Source organism: Sinocyclocheilus anshuiensis, unplaced genomic scaffold (genome assembly GCF_001515605.1).
Source record: "Sinocyclocheilus anshuiensis isolate Anshui unplaced genomic scaffold, SAMN03320099.WGS_v1.1 scaffold843, whole genome shotgun sequence".
NCBI lineage: Eukaryota > Metazoa > Chordata > Actinopteri > Cypriniformes > Cyprinidae > Sinocyclocheilus > Sinocyclocheilus anshuiensis.
Window position 1 is genome coordinate 679,986 of NW_015547670.1, and position 13,615 is coordinate 693,600.

The 13,615-nt window shown below is 35.5% G+C and overlaps 1 protein-coding gene across 3 annotated transcripts in view; it reads left to right on the top strand.

Annotated features, from left to right (window-relative positions):
- Positions 1-12,693, top strand: part of LOC107702750 (cGMP-dependent protein kinase 1-like) — a 59,517-nt gene extending 46,824 nt beyond the window's left edge. For all 3 annotated transcript variants that reach the window (XM_016505162.1, XM_016505163.1, XM_016505160.1), the window contains exons 8-19: positions 4,143-4,208; positions 4,838-4,912; positions 8,438-8,534; positions 8,754-8,893; positions 9,873-9,962; positions 10,063-10,204; positions 10,833-10,996; positions 11,120-11,242; positions 11,322-11,384; positions 11,474-11,540; positions 12,235-12,363; positions 12,629-12,693. In XM_016505162.1, coding sequence (XP_016360648.1) covers positions 4,143-4,208; positions 4,838-4,912; positions 8,438-8,534; positions 8,754-8,893; positions 9,873-9,962; positions 10,063-10,204; positions 10,833-10,996; positions 11,120-11,242; positions 11,322-11,384; positions 11,474-11,540; positions 12,235-12,333 — 1,126 coding nt within the window. In that variant the 3' untranslated portion in view covers positions 12,334-12,363; positions 12,629-12,693. The remainder of the gene's footprint in view (positions 1-4,142; positions 4,209-4,837; positions 4,913-8,437; positions 8,535-8,753; positions 8,894-9,872; positions 9,963-10,062; positions 10,205-10,832; positions 10,997-11,119; positions 11,243-11,321; positions 11,385-11,473; positions 11,541-12,234; positions 12,364-12,628) is intronic.
- Positions 12,694-13,615: the final 922 nt, after the last annotated feature.

A 13,615-nucleotide genomic window follows, 5' to 3' on the forward strand; every position in this document is an offset into this window, starting at 1 on the left:
TTATTGTTTTCAGTGCATCAAAAACTCTATGACTATAACCACTTACACATGCATTAGAATCAACAAAACAGGAACATGTTAAAATGACTTTGATCAGAGCTCCAGTTCAAGGCTTAAGAGACAAAAGTACTCGAGGAAAGAACAGGAGAATAGGAGGTACTCTGGGAATGTATATGTTAATTCTATTCTATTCTATTCTATTCTATTCTTCTTTAACATGCTTAAAGGAATGGTTCACCCATATATGAAATTTCAGTCATTATTTACTCACCCTGGTGCTGTTGCTGTATAACCTTCTAGTGACTTGTGCCATAATTTGCAAATGTTCTGAGGGCATTCGATAAGGTTTGGTTAAAAAAAAAAAAAAAACAACTGATCGAAACTTAGAGAAAATCCTTACTTTGGTTGTTGGTCTGCACACAAACACTCCACTTTGAGAAATCACGATTAATACAATACGACATGAAACGGGGCTCCTAGAAAATGATGCACATACTTTAATTTTTGCGGTAAATATCTCTGGTTAGATGACGGTCAGAATGAGAGTCGACAGATATAAATGCAAGAACTCGCTTTGAACAAAACAGAGTTTCGGTCCAGAGATATTCACCTGAAACAAGAAAGTACATGTATACTAGTATACTTTTGTCAACCTTTTCTAGGCATTGTGTTAAGTGTAGTGTTTTGGTAGATTTGATTTCTCGAAATGGTGTGCTTGTGTGCTTTTCCTGGGCAAGCCAGAGTGAACTGCTGCGCTGACTGTTCTCATGAACAGTCATGCACAGCAGGCCAACAGCCAGGATGTTCGCTAAATAATATATTCATTTTTATTTTGAATTTACCAAATCCTATCACATGCCCTCAGAACATTTGGAAAATACAGCACAAGTCACATGGGATCATTCTGTGATACTTTTTAGGTTTGAAGCTGGTTAATGACTATTCGCTGCCATTATATGAATGAGCGCGAACTGGACATTTGATTTTTTCTCTTTTTTGTGGTCTAAAAAAGAAAGAAGGTCATATGTCATTAAAACAACAACAGGGTAAATAAATAATGACTTGATTTTCATTTTTGGGTGAACTATCCCTTTTCTTTTCCATTTTATTCTATTCATGTTTCTCATGCTCTATTCTGTTTTGCTCTATTCAATTGTGCTTTATTCTTTTCTATTCTATTCTTTTTCTGTAGTGGTGTCTGGTTTAAGGGGACTGTTTACCCTGATTATAATCCTGCGTTTGGTTGTGTTACTTGGAAACAGTGATCCTGAGAGCGTGTTGATATGCTCCGTTGTGTATCAGGTGTCCTGCTCGGCAGTTTTCTGATGCGAGCTGCGAGGTTGTGATCGGAGGTGAAATATAGGCCAGAACATTGTACACGGTCAGTCCGATTCCTCAGAGATCAATTAAATGCTGTCCTGTAAGAGCTCACGCTGTGCCCTTGTGTACGGCAGAAACCTTGTGGTTGGCTTGCGCTTTACGGAGATCATTAACAGTGTCCAGAACTTGATAGGAGAATCTGTTGATCCCTGGATTAAGTTAATGCGTGTGTGTGTATGCGTACTGAAGCATTTGACACCTGATTGGTTCACAGACACGTTTGGCAGCACTGATGGTGTCGGTTTTTCCTGCTGTGTTTCCTCAAGCAGGTGAACGTGTCCCACTTACAGCACACTGACCCACACACAATACAATCAATGGGATAGTTCGCCCAAAAATGAAAACTGTATCATTATTTATATTCTCATGACAATCCAAACCCATATGACTTTTCATAAAATTGTGTTAATTTACTTCACAAAAACACTGATGAAAATATTTGTTGACAACCTTTTTTTCCATGACTAAGATGAGACGGCACCAACATCATTAAACACTAACTGTGTCTATATCAAGATGCAGTACAGTGCTGAAAAAAGATGAGAGTTTAAAATATAAAAACTCTATATTCAAAATATCTATATTTTCTTCAATAAAAAGAGAAAAAAATATAGACTTCCACAAGTTTTCATATTAGGGTTGCCGGTCAAAAAAAAAATCTGCCATCAAAACCGAACTGTAATTAATCCAAACATGGTCTTTTTTGTTGTTGTTTTAATGGAAAAACATGAATATAATTTGGAATTATTGGGTTTAATATTAAGAATTTCACTAGCTTTTGAGAGAAGCTTTTGAGTTTTAAGTTAAACTTGAGTGAAACTAGATGAGGTAAAATAAGTGAATAAAAGTTAAACATTTTTATATGTGCTTATAGGTGAAAGTGATAACAATAATTCAGATAAAATTTCTCAGATGACAACATTCATGATCAATAATTATGATTATAACTGAGCAAACTAATTGTGATTATCAGTTTAACCATTATGCAGCCTGACTAATAGTTTTCATTGACTAAAACTAAATTAAAAAACAGCACTGGTTGACTAAACATGTCAAAGACTACAAGGACATTTGACTCAAGACTAAGAGTAAATTTAAAAACAACTGATATCATAAAACACAAAAAGACAAGTTTAGCATTATGTCCAAACATCTTTTTTCCCATTCATTGAACATAAATAGTGCTCAGGACAATCTGGCTCCATAAAATCATTCCGTAAGTTTTAATATAAAGGTACTTTTTGTCATTTTGTGTAGCCGTTTTAAGGAAAAAGCAATTTTAGCATTCTGCAAAAATATCTTTTGGGTTCCACCGAAGAATGAAATTCATATGGGTTTAGAACGTCACTGAAGGTGAGTAAATGAAGACAGATTTTCCTCCTCTCCTCTGTCTCTCTGTGTTCAGTAATATTGTGGAGCAGCTGTGACCTTTGCAGAAGCGTTATTGTGTATTTGTGCTGTGACAGCTTTAGTGCCAATATGTTGTGAAGAATTCTCACCTCTGCAAGTACAAGTGTGTTTCACTGGAAATGGATCCGGCCATGTGTGTGTGTGTGTGTGTGTGTGTGTGTGTGGGGTGTCTGGCAGTATTTGCAGTTGGACACAGAAGCAGATGCTGCGCATGCATGTGTGTTTGGGTGTGCGTTTAACATTTAGTGTCCAGACCTTTTCGCTTGCAGAGAGTCGTGTGTGAGAGCTCTTCCTCTGGACATAACTGCCAACGATGGGACAGATGTCACACAGTGATTGTTTTAGTGTAAATAGAAGTGTACTGTACTGTAGTAGTATATGCGCGCATATAGCTGTGCTCAGGTCAGACGGTAAGTGAACATGCAAAGCATCATGAGGTCAGAGTGGGATTCAGACTCTGATGACTGCGACTGGAGCGACAGTGAAGAAGAGGACAATCAGCAAACTCTGAGGCACGCTTAATTCTTTAATCAGTGTTGAAACTTCTAAATATTGATATTTTCACATTTTAGTAACTTATTTGGCTTATTTGATTTTCAGTCAAAATAAATTTTCATTTTGATCTACAGGTTTTGTAGGCTAATATAAATTATGCATATAGTTTATAAATTTGTATTTCTCTCTAAATGTATGTGTGTATATATATATATATAGAGAGAGAGAGATAGATAGAGACAGATATGTATGTGTGTGTATTTTTTAATTATAATTTTTTCATTTTTAATATATTTTTTAAATGGATGATTAGATTGGATTGTCTATGTGCAGTTTGTTACTGTTTAAAAAAATCTCAAACAGCACCTCATGAAATTGAAGGACAGCATTAAATAAGCTCAAACATATTAAAGTTTTGATAATTTTGTGTTATTATCTGTTATTTTATTACTATATATAATTAATCTTAATATTTGTGTGTCATTTTAATATTATTATGAATTTGTAATTATTAATATTTAGGATACTTATAATTCATTTTAATAGCTAATATTAATATATACGTATGTTTATCTATAATGATGTATATTTATATATAATTATTTTAATAGTATTCGAATTTTAATTATATATAGTTTTATATATTTATATATAAATAATTAAAATATATTATTTTAGTTATAGTAGTTAAAATAATATATTTTACTTTATAATATTTTTGTAATTATTTTAATTGATATGTATAATTATAAAAAAAATTAAAATATCTTAATAGTAATATATCTGTGTATAATTGGAATGTATCAGAACATTATAACATGATGTTTTTCTGTACTGCGTTCGTGTCTTTTGAACAGGGAGGATATCAGAACAGCTAACGTCATCGCAGCAGAGTCTGTCACCTGCCTTGTGATCGACAGAGTGTGAGTATATGTCACGTATATCCTGTGGCAAAGAGTTTCGTTATATACACTGCTTAAAACATCACAAGTGTAATTGACATTCCAGCAGAAGTAATTCAGTCCAGGTTTTCCAGTTCGTTGAACATCTGTGGATTTTACACCGATCTTTCTATTTGTATGCGTGTGTGGAACACAGAATCTGTGGGTTTGAAGTGCTTATCTGCTCCCTTATAGAACTCAATAAATCAAGCTCAACCTAAATAGCTAAAGTGTCACGTGTGTCAATAAGCTGGAAAGAGTGAGACAGACAGAGAGAGAAGCACATATGTGCCCTCCGGCGGGGAAAACTCTCTTTCCTGTCTGACTGAGACTCAAAGCCATCAGCCATCTGTGTGACAGCTGATTATGGTACATTTCAATGAGACGTATGTCATGTAGATATAAAACTTTTACTATACATTAGTACTGACTTTCTAAATTAAGAGAGAGACATGAAATAGTAATTAAGAGTCACTGAGAGATAGAAATCAGTTCGTTCTCGAAGATAAATGGCAGTTCTGTCGTATCAAGCTCAAACTTTTGACCACTATAGTTTATTTGTCATAAAGATGAAGTCTTTCCAACAATGTTGTTTGTGCCATTCTTTTCAGCTCATACAAACATCTGATTGGAGGTCTGGAAGACGTATCCAACAAAGGCAGTGAAGACGCAGAGGCAAAGGCAAAGTAGGTGAAATCATCTTTGAAGACATTTCATTATTATGTTTTCTTCCCCGAGGTCCATTTATAATAATGGTCAAGGATTCAAAAGTTACAAAAGTAAAAATTCTCTATTCATGATATGCCACATCACTATCAAAAGTATTGTGGGCAGTCTGTTAAGTCTAGTTAGTGATGTCACATCCACATCAGTTTATGTAGAATCTATTGCACAGAAATACTGCTACATTATTCTGTTGGCATTTCTAAATGTGAACCAGGTTTATTAGTTGGTATGTGAAAAGAAACAGTAATATTTACAAGTTCCCAAGCTGTTACAGTGACTGCTTTTAAACTATACTGTATTTGCCAGTTTGTTGAAAGCTTTGAATTTCTGAAATATTCAGTTTTTGAACTGAGTTTCATTTGAGACAAAAAACAGGGTCGGTAAAATATTTTAATGTTTTTGAAAGAAGTATCTTATGCTTACCAAGGCTGCATTTATTTGAATGAAAATACAGTAAAAAGTAAAAAAAAAAAATTACTCCAGTCTTGATCTGGTCACATGATCCTTCAGAAATCATTCTAATATACTGATTTGGTGCACAAGAAACTTTTGTTATTATCAATGTTGAAAACAGTTGTGCTGCTTTTGCGGAAACTGTGATACATTTTTTCAGGATTCTTTGATGAACAGGAAGTTCAAAAGAATGCCATTTAAGTTAAGTTATACTTTATTGTCCTTTACAGGAAATTTTATCTTGGACTCAAAAGCTGCAGTAGTACACAACAACCACACACAATAACAACATCAGCATTATTAAGAGAGAGAAGGGGGGAAAAATCCCATCAAAGTTACAACTTACTATTTAAAATCCTAATAGATACAGGTATAAATGGATTCTTGTAACGATTACTTCTACATAATGGAACTCTATAACGTTTTTTTTAATTGAAACATTTTTTAATTTATTTGAATAGAAATCTTTCTGTGACATTTTAAATGTCTTTACTGTCATTTTTGCTCAATCGAATGTATCCTTGCTTAAAAGTATTACTTTATTGTTAACCATTTTTTTGTTTTTTGCTTAGTGTATGTCTGATTTCAGATTTAGCTGCCTCCAAATATTGCATAAAACAAGTGAAATGTGGTTGGTCTCTTTTATATGAGGTTTCTTCCTCTTTAAGTTGGCGATAGTGAAATACAAAAGTCTAGAGGTATGGCAGCAATTACAATGCAGTTGTCAAAGGGCAGCTCAAGGATGTTTGCTGAAACTCTAGAACTGTAAAGCAGAAAAGGCTGTGCTAGCATGCAGAAGACATGTTATAAAGAACCAGCAACTGTTCATGATCAGAAGAAACATGATGAGAAAGCGATGCAATCATTGTGCGGCGATGAGAAAATAATCCGCTCAGAGACATGTGAAACCTTATCACATTTCACAGAGAGAATATCAGGCACTGACAGAGAGAAAGAGGGATTCTGGGATAGTTCAGAAACACATTTCCCACTTCAAAAAATCCCTTCTGTGTCATATCTGAACCGAAATAGAAACTTTTCTTCCTCGTATCTGCTTATCTGCAGTGTAAATTAGCGTCTGATGAATAATGAAGAGGTGTCTGTAGCCTGTTTGACTGTCATAGATTAAAGCTTATTAAGACACATCTACAGCTGTCACCTCCTGCACTGCGTCCCCCGTGATCCAAACTACAAACCTGTAAATAAATCTCCAGCTGCCACGCTGACAGATAGAGAGCACTCTAATGAGACAAGTGCGTTCAGCTCTCCTTAAGGTGTCATTTCTGCATCATTCTGCAAGGCATTGCAAAATACAGTAGATGCTGTCCATAAAGAACCCATAAAGCTCCATATTGCCACCTTGTGGTCAATCAAATTAACTCTGTATTTCACCTATGATGAATTGGAGAAGCCGTGAGTCTGGAGCATCACACATGCTTAATCAGCGAATGTCTCACAGGTTTATATTTCAATCAAAGCAGTTTGATTTGGATGATTCCTCAGGCATAAAATATCAGTAAATCGTCCAGCAGAATTGTGAAGTTCATGTAAGTGTTGCTAGCTGTCAGACCTTTTTATCAGCATGCATGAGCACAGAGAAGGCTGGAAGCTAGAACCAGTGTCATGAACACATGCCTGCTTCCTCCTCGAGAGTTTAAGTCTCAGTTATGTTTTGGTTGATTGACTTAAGACATGCGACATGCATTTGAAAGCAGGTGATGTTTTCAAATGGCTGAAAGCTTGATTAAAAAGTCATCATGCAATCTAAATTTATTTAAATATATTATTTTACTTAATAATATTAAGTATTATTTAAAAAAAATAGTTGGCATATTTTTATTTTATTTTTAATGGGTCTTTGAGACTCTTGCTGTCGAATCTGCCAGCCCTGAAGCTGGTGTGAGACATTAAACATCTCCAGCTTTCAGCTGAGGAATGAATTTCTTCTGTTTATAGTCTTAGTGAGGAGTTTTGGCTTGTATCCATGCCTCTTTCCAAAACTGCACTCTTGTTTGTGCATTGCTCTATTCCTGCAGAACATGTCAGGCATTGAACTTCTCTGGCCCTGCCAGCCTAATAACTGATTATGTGAAAGGGATTGAATAATAACTAAAGCACGCTTGTGTGTGCGCGCGCTAGTTTTTAGGACCCTTGGCAGAGTGCATGGAAAATCGTAACCTCTGTGTGACACTGCAAAGCAATTTTTGCCAAGCTAAATAGCAGCTCAGTCGTGTCATTGGCCATGGCTCAAGCGAAGGGATTTGATTGGCCAGTTCTGCATCATGGGCTAATATAACTATATCACAGGTCACAGGTCAGTCTGCAAACAGACATCCAGCAGCATTTTATTTGCAATGTTACAGAATCCTTATGCCATTTTGACCTCTAATGAATCTTCTTTATGATTGCAAATATTAGTGGTTAACAAAAACTTATTTTGTTAAAGTTAACTGATGCTAATGCATTGATCTTTACAGTCAAAAAGCTGTTGGTTGCATTCAAAATAAAACTGACCTTATAGAAACCTGTGCTTTGAAACATGGGTCATAATCTTAAAAATCTTGATCTAAATGCATCTACATGAATTCTTAAAGTTAGGCATGATTTATTTTTGGGTACCATGTATGAATTTACTACATAATATTATTGTGTATAACAATTTCCCCCCAAACTTACATAACAGAAAAAAAAAGTAAAAAAAACCTATGGAGTATATGATGATATGATGAGTATATGACGATGACTAGTATATAATGACTAGTACATAATAAAACTAATACTAATAATATTCATATTAATAACAGGCTAGTGAAGGAAAAGTAACATGTGACAAGTGACTTTTTAAAAAGCATCCCAGAATGCACCTTTTGAAGCTTCAGAGTATATCTTGCTTGTACAGAGCTGTGATCTAGACAAAGGGTGATGAAAATTTCATGAGATTTGAGTTTTGATTTGCTTATCAAGATTCGCCCCACTAGATAGACAGAGGGAATATATTCATCCTCCACTCTTGTCTGTTCTTTGAAATGCAGATACGAGGCAGAGAACGCATTCTTCTCCAACCTAAACCTGTCTGACTTCAACATCATCGACACTCTTGGTGTTGGAGGATTTGGACGTGTTGAACTGGTAACATCAAACGCCATGTTTTCAGTGCAATATTTGTTTTATGTAAAAGTGTGCATTTTTCTCCAAATTATGATGTCATCATGGATTTTGGATCATATTGTGTATTTCAATAGTAGTTATATTATAGTCATTTATTCGGATATGATTTTTTTGTGTGTGTGTGAGATGATACACAAAAAGTTGAAGTAATAGTTTTATCTCCCCTTGTTTTGTTCTCAGGTGCAGCTCAAGAGCGATGAGATGAAGACATTTGCGATGAAGATCCTAAAGAAGCGCCACATTGTGGACACGAGACAGCAGGAGCACATCCGCTCTGAGAAACTGATCATGCAGGAGGCACATTCCGATTTTATTGTCAGGTACCTCCAGTGACGAGCACCTACTACTACATTACCCTTCAGTGATTGATATCCAGTATTATTTCAGTGTCATTGATATACCGTTATAATTTTTGTTATATTTTGAATTAGATTTTATTTTTATATTTTCTGTTTTAATTTTACATGTTAATGTTTGAGTAATATTGTTGTGTTTTTATCATTTATATTATTATTATTTTATAAATATGTCCATTTAGTTTTGAAGTTTGTAGTTTTAGTTTATTTTGGTTATTTTAGTACTTCAACTTTAAACGAAAATTAGAAATGTTGCTTTGGCAACTAGCTGAAATAAAATAAAAGTTTTAAAAAATTTCAATATTTTATTTTACAAGTAATGACATTTTTATGCTTTAATTTTAATCAATGATAACAACCCTGTCCCTCTGAACCTCTTCTGTCACTTTTGACCGAAAAAAAAAAATTTACCTTTCAAAACAGGAAATGAGTGGAAATTGTTTTTTTTACTTCATCGGAATGGGATGAAACTTGGTGACTTTTGTCACATTAGCTATTTGAACACAAAAAAAATCATGGACATGATTTGGATATGTTAAAGGCTAGTAAAATAAAAAGTCACACTTGGTACCTTCATGGTAAAAAATGACAGACATAGGAAATTAATAGAAAATATGAAAAAAAGAGGAAAAAATAACAAAAAAAAAATTATGAATATTGCATAGTATCATAAAATCTCCCTAAAATTCTAAAAGATAATAAAAAAATTTTATTGAACAAAAATATATAAGATTGATTTTCCTGAAAAAAGTTACATTTCAAGGCATCATTCACTTCGTTAATGTACCAAGTGTGAGCCACAACTGCAGAGGCTTAGAGGGTTTAGTCAAGTGTAATGTAGGTAGTTTTTGCTTTGACATCAGAAATTTGACAACATGTGAAAATACTTCAACCCTTGAATTTGTAGAATGGCATTCTGACTGTGTTCCTCTTGTTTTTTCAGACTCTATAGGACGTTTAAGGACAGTAAATACCTCTATATGCTGATGGAGGCGTGTTTAGGTGGAGAACTGTGGACTATTCTCAGAGACAGGTAAGACTTGTCAATTCACTCTTGATCAATGTTTTTTTTTTCGTACAGTTGCTGTCTGAGTTTCAACAACACAATAGTCCCGTTTCTTTCCTAATCACAGGGGCAACTTTGACGATTCAACTACACGGTTTTACACGGCATGTGTGGTGGAGGCATTCGCTTACCTGCATTCCAAAGGCATCATATACAGAGACCTCAAACCAGAGAACCTGATACTAGACCACAGAGGCTACGCCAAACTGGTGAGGACAGGACACTATCAAATATGGACACCCACTACTCGCCCTCTAGTAGTTTCATGAGGATAAAAAGACAATAATAATCTGCAGTCACCAACAACATTGTGCTGCTTTATTGTTCAGTACCTCAAAAAGTATTTGGAGACTGAAGCTACACTTAAAGGGGTCATATGATGCGATTTCAAGTTTTCCTTTCTCTTTGGAGTGTTACAAGCTCTTGGTGCATAAAGAAGATCTGTAAAGTTGCAAAGACTAAAGTCTCAAATCCAAAGAGATATTCTTTATAAAAGTTAAGTAAAATAGCATCATATGACCCCTTTAAGAGTGTATGAATAGTATTACGTTAGATAATAAAATATCAAAACAATTGGTATTTATTTAAAAAAAAAAAAGAATATGTTTCAAGCTTCACAAAAATAAATGTTAGGTTGTAAACTAAAAAGGAGGGGGGGGGTTAATTGAGTGCAGTTTGCTTTGCAAAAATGAATTCATACAGGTTTGAAACAACATGAGGGTGAGGAAAAAATTATTTTCTTTTTTGGATGGACTATACCTTTAAAGAAGTCAGATTTTGCTTCTGTCAAAGGTGACTCAAGCATGAAACTTAAAATCTTGTGTAAAACTTTTAAAGGTGGATTTTGGCTTTGCTAAGAAGATCGGCTTTGGAAAGAAGACGTGGACATTCTGTGGTACACCAGAGTATGTGGCTCCAGAGATCATCCTGAATAAAGGTCATGACATCTCCGCAGATTACTGGTCCCTCGGCATCCTCATGTATGAGCTGCTGACTGGCAGGTCAGACACAGGGCTTCACGTCTTTGAAAACACCATTTCAAACTGATTAAACATTATTAATGTATTAAGACTTTGGATTTATACTACACGTGCAATGGTTTTTAAATCCTCTTTATTTTTCAGTCCTCCTTTTTCAGGACCGGATCCAATGAAAACGTACAACATCATTCTTAGAGGCATTGACATGATAGAATTCCCCAAAAAAATTACTAAAAATGCTGCCAATCTCATCAAAAAGCTATGCAGGTATGTCCATCACTATAAAACCCATTGGCTGTCTATTAGCGGTTCTTGTTAATGCAGATTTCTCTTTTGTTCTTCTCAGAGACACGCCATCTGAAAGACTAGGAAACTTGAAAAACGGTGTCAAAGACATCCAGAAGCACAAGTGAGTTGGATATTCACTTTAAAACATGAACATGAAAAATGAGCTGATATAGTTCTGTGAATCATCTCATGTAATGAACGTGTTTGCAGATGGTTTGAAGGGTTTTACTGGGATGGATTGAGGAAGGGGACACTGATGCCCCCCATCATCCCTAATGTAAGTGCTTACGCTCATGCAAGGCAGATTTCACACTGATGTTAGACCAGAAACATACTCTATGCACGTACTGTATGCATTACGGGGTTTGTAATGGTCACAAATCTTAACTGGATGTGTTTTTACTCAGATAGCTAGTTATAAACATGTCTAAATTTAGCAAACTTGCTTTGGTCTCTACGAACATTGCTTGGGGGAAAAAATGAAAAACGTAAGAGATGTGTGTACATTACTTAACAGTTTGGAGTAAAAATATTTTTTTCTTGAAATAAATTAATACTTTTATTCAGTAGGGATGCATTAAATAGTTCAAAAGTGACATAAATCTTTTGCAACATTATAAATATCTTTACTATTTCAAATAAATGTAAAAAAAAAAAAAATCTTGAACACCAAATCGGCATATTAGATTGATTTCTGAAGGATCATGTGACTCTGAAGACTGGAGTAATGATGCTGAAAATTCAGCTTTGCACCACTGGAATAAATTACATTTCTAAAATAAATTAACTTCGAAAATAGTTAAACAGCAATATTATTTCACAATATCACTGTTTGTATTGTATTTTTAATCAATTGGTGAGTATGAGACTTTCAGAAACATTTAAAAATGACCAACCCAGACCGTTGAATGGTAGTGTATAACTCAAATGCTAACAGATTCTCTCTTTTTTTTTTTTTTGTGGTCATACAGGTAACATCATCCACGGACACCAGTAACTTTGACAGCTTTCCAGAGGACAACGAAGACCCACCACCTGATGATAACTCAGGCTGGGACACAGACTTCTAAACAGGCCTAAACACACACACGTGCACACATACACACACAACACTGCTCATGAAACATGAGGGGAACAGGGTCACATCACAGGAGAGTGAACTGCCTGTCAGAAATCATAGCACGTCAGCGGTCTTAACCGCGGCTTGTGTACTGCATCATCACTGTGTCTGTCACGCGACTCTGTTGCCCTTTCGGGCTTGAACTGATGGTAAAACTAACGACATTATTAACTGTCATATTTTCTTTGAAAGCTGAAGCTGCGATTATGGTAAGGGGCGTTACACACACACGTACACACATACACACACAACACTGCTCACATGGGATGTCTGCCTGGGATAGACATGCTGCACTACAGGATGGACTGGAAGGGAAATGTGGGAACAAGCAGAAGGAGAAGAGGTGAATGAAATTAAGTAACTCTAAAAGGACTGGCGAGACCCGGAGACAAAACATGAATCTCTTACGTGAGCATGTGTCTGTGTGCGTGTTCACCACTGACCCATGATAACCACCTTTACTGTGAGATGACTGAGGAGACAGTCCATTTAGGGAAGAGCTTGTGACCTCAGTGATTTGTTCTTCTCCCTGATTGGCTGTGAACTCTTCATTCACCAATCCGTGTGCAGACTACTCTTAAAAAAAAGACCACACTGTATGTCGCAGGAGTCCAGACAGACCTGAATGTTGCTCTTAAAGTAATACTCGTTCATTATAGCACATGTACATAATAGCATAGTATCACTACCCTGAAAAACTGACGCATATGCCGGCGTTCCTGACATGTATCGGATTATCTGTCATGTGCATTATAATACATCAATCGTTAGACTCCGTTTCACCTTCAAGCACACACAGACATCATAGACGCATCTTCTCGCTGATAATTTATTGTCCTGGCGGACAGCCATTATAGTTTATGATATTCTGAAATTCTGATATTCTGCTGGTCTTCTCAAACGTCATCCCATGAAATGATGTGCCTCAAATTCATAGCTACATTAATAGTGTACTGTATTTATTGTCTCAGATTTATAAGAATTAGGAGATAAGTACTGACCACTGTGAACGGCCGGATTTTAAACAGGAACAGAGTGTCATTAAAAGAGGAACGGATGTGGGATTGGTTTGCCTTCTATGGCCATTTCTTAAAACCAACTAATTCAAATGCAAGTACAACATAATCCTGATTTCTCCAGAAATTCAGCCGTATCAGATCAACAGTATTAGTGCCTTAAATCAACGGCATTCTGCGACGCTCCTCATGCTGCATGTCAGAATACAATCCCCT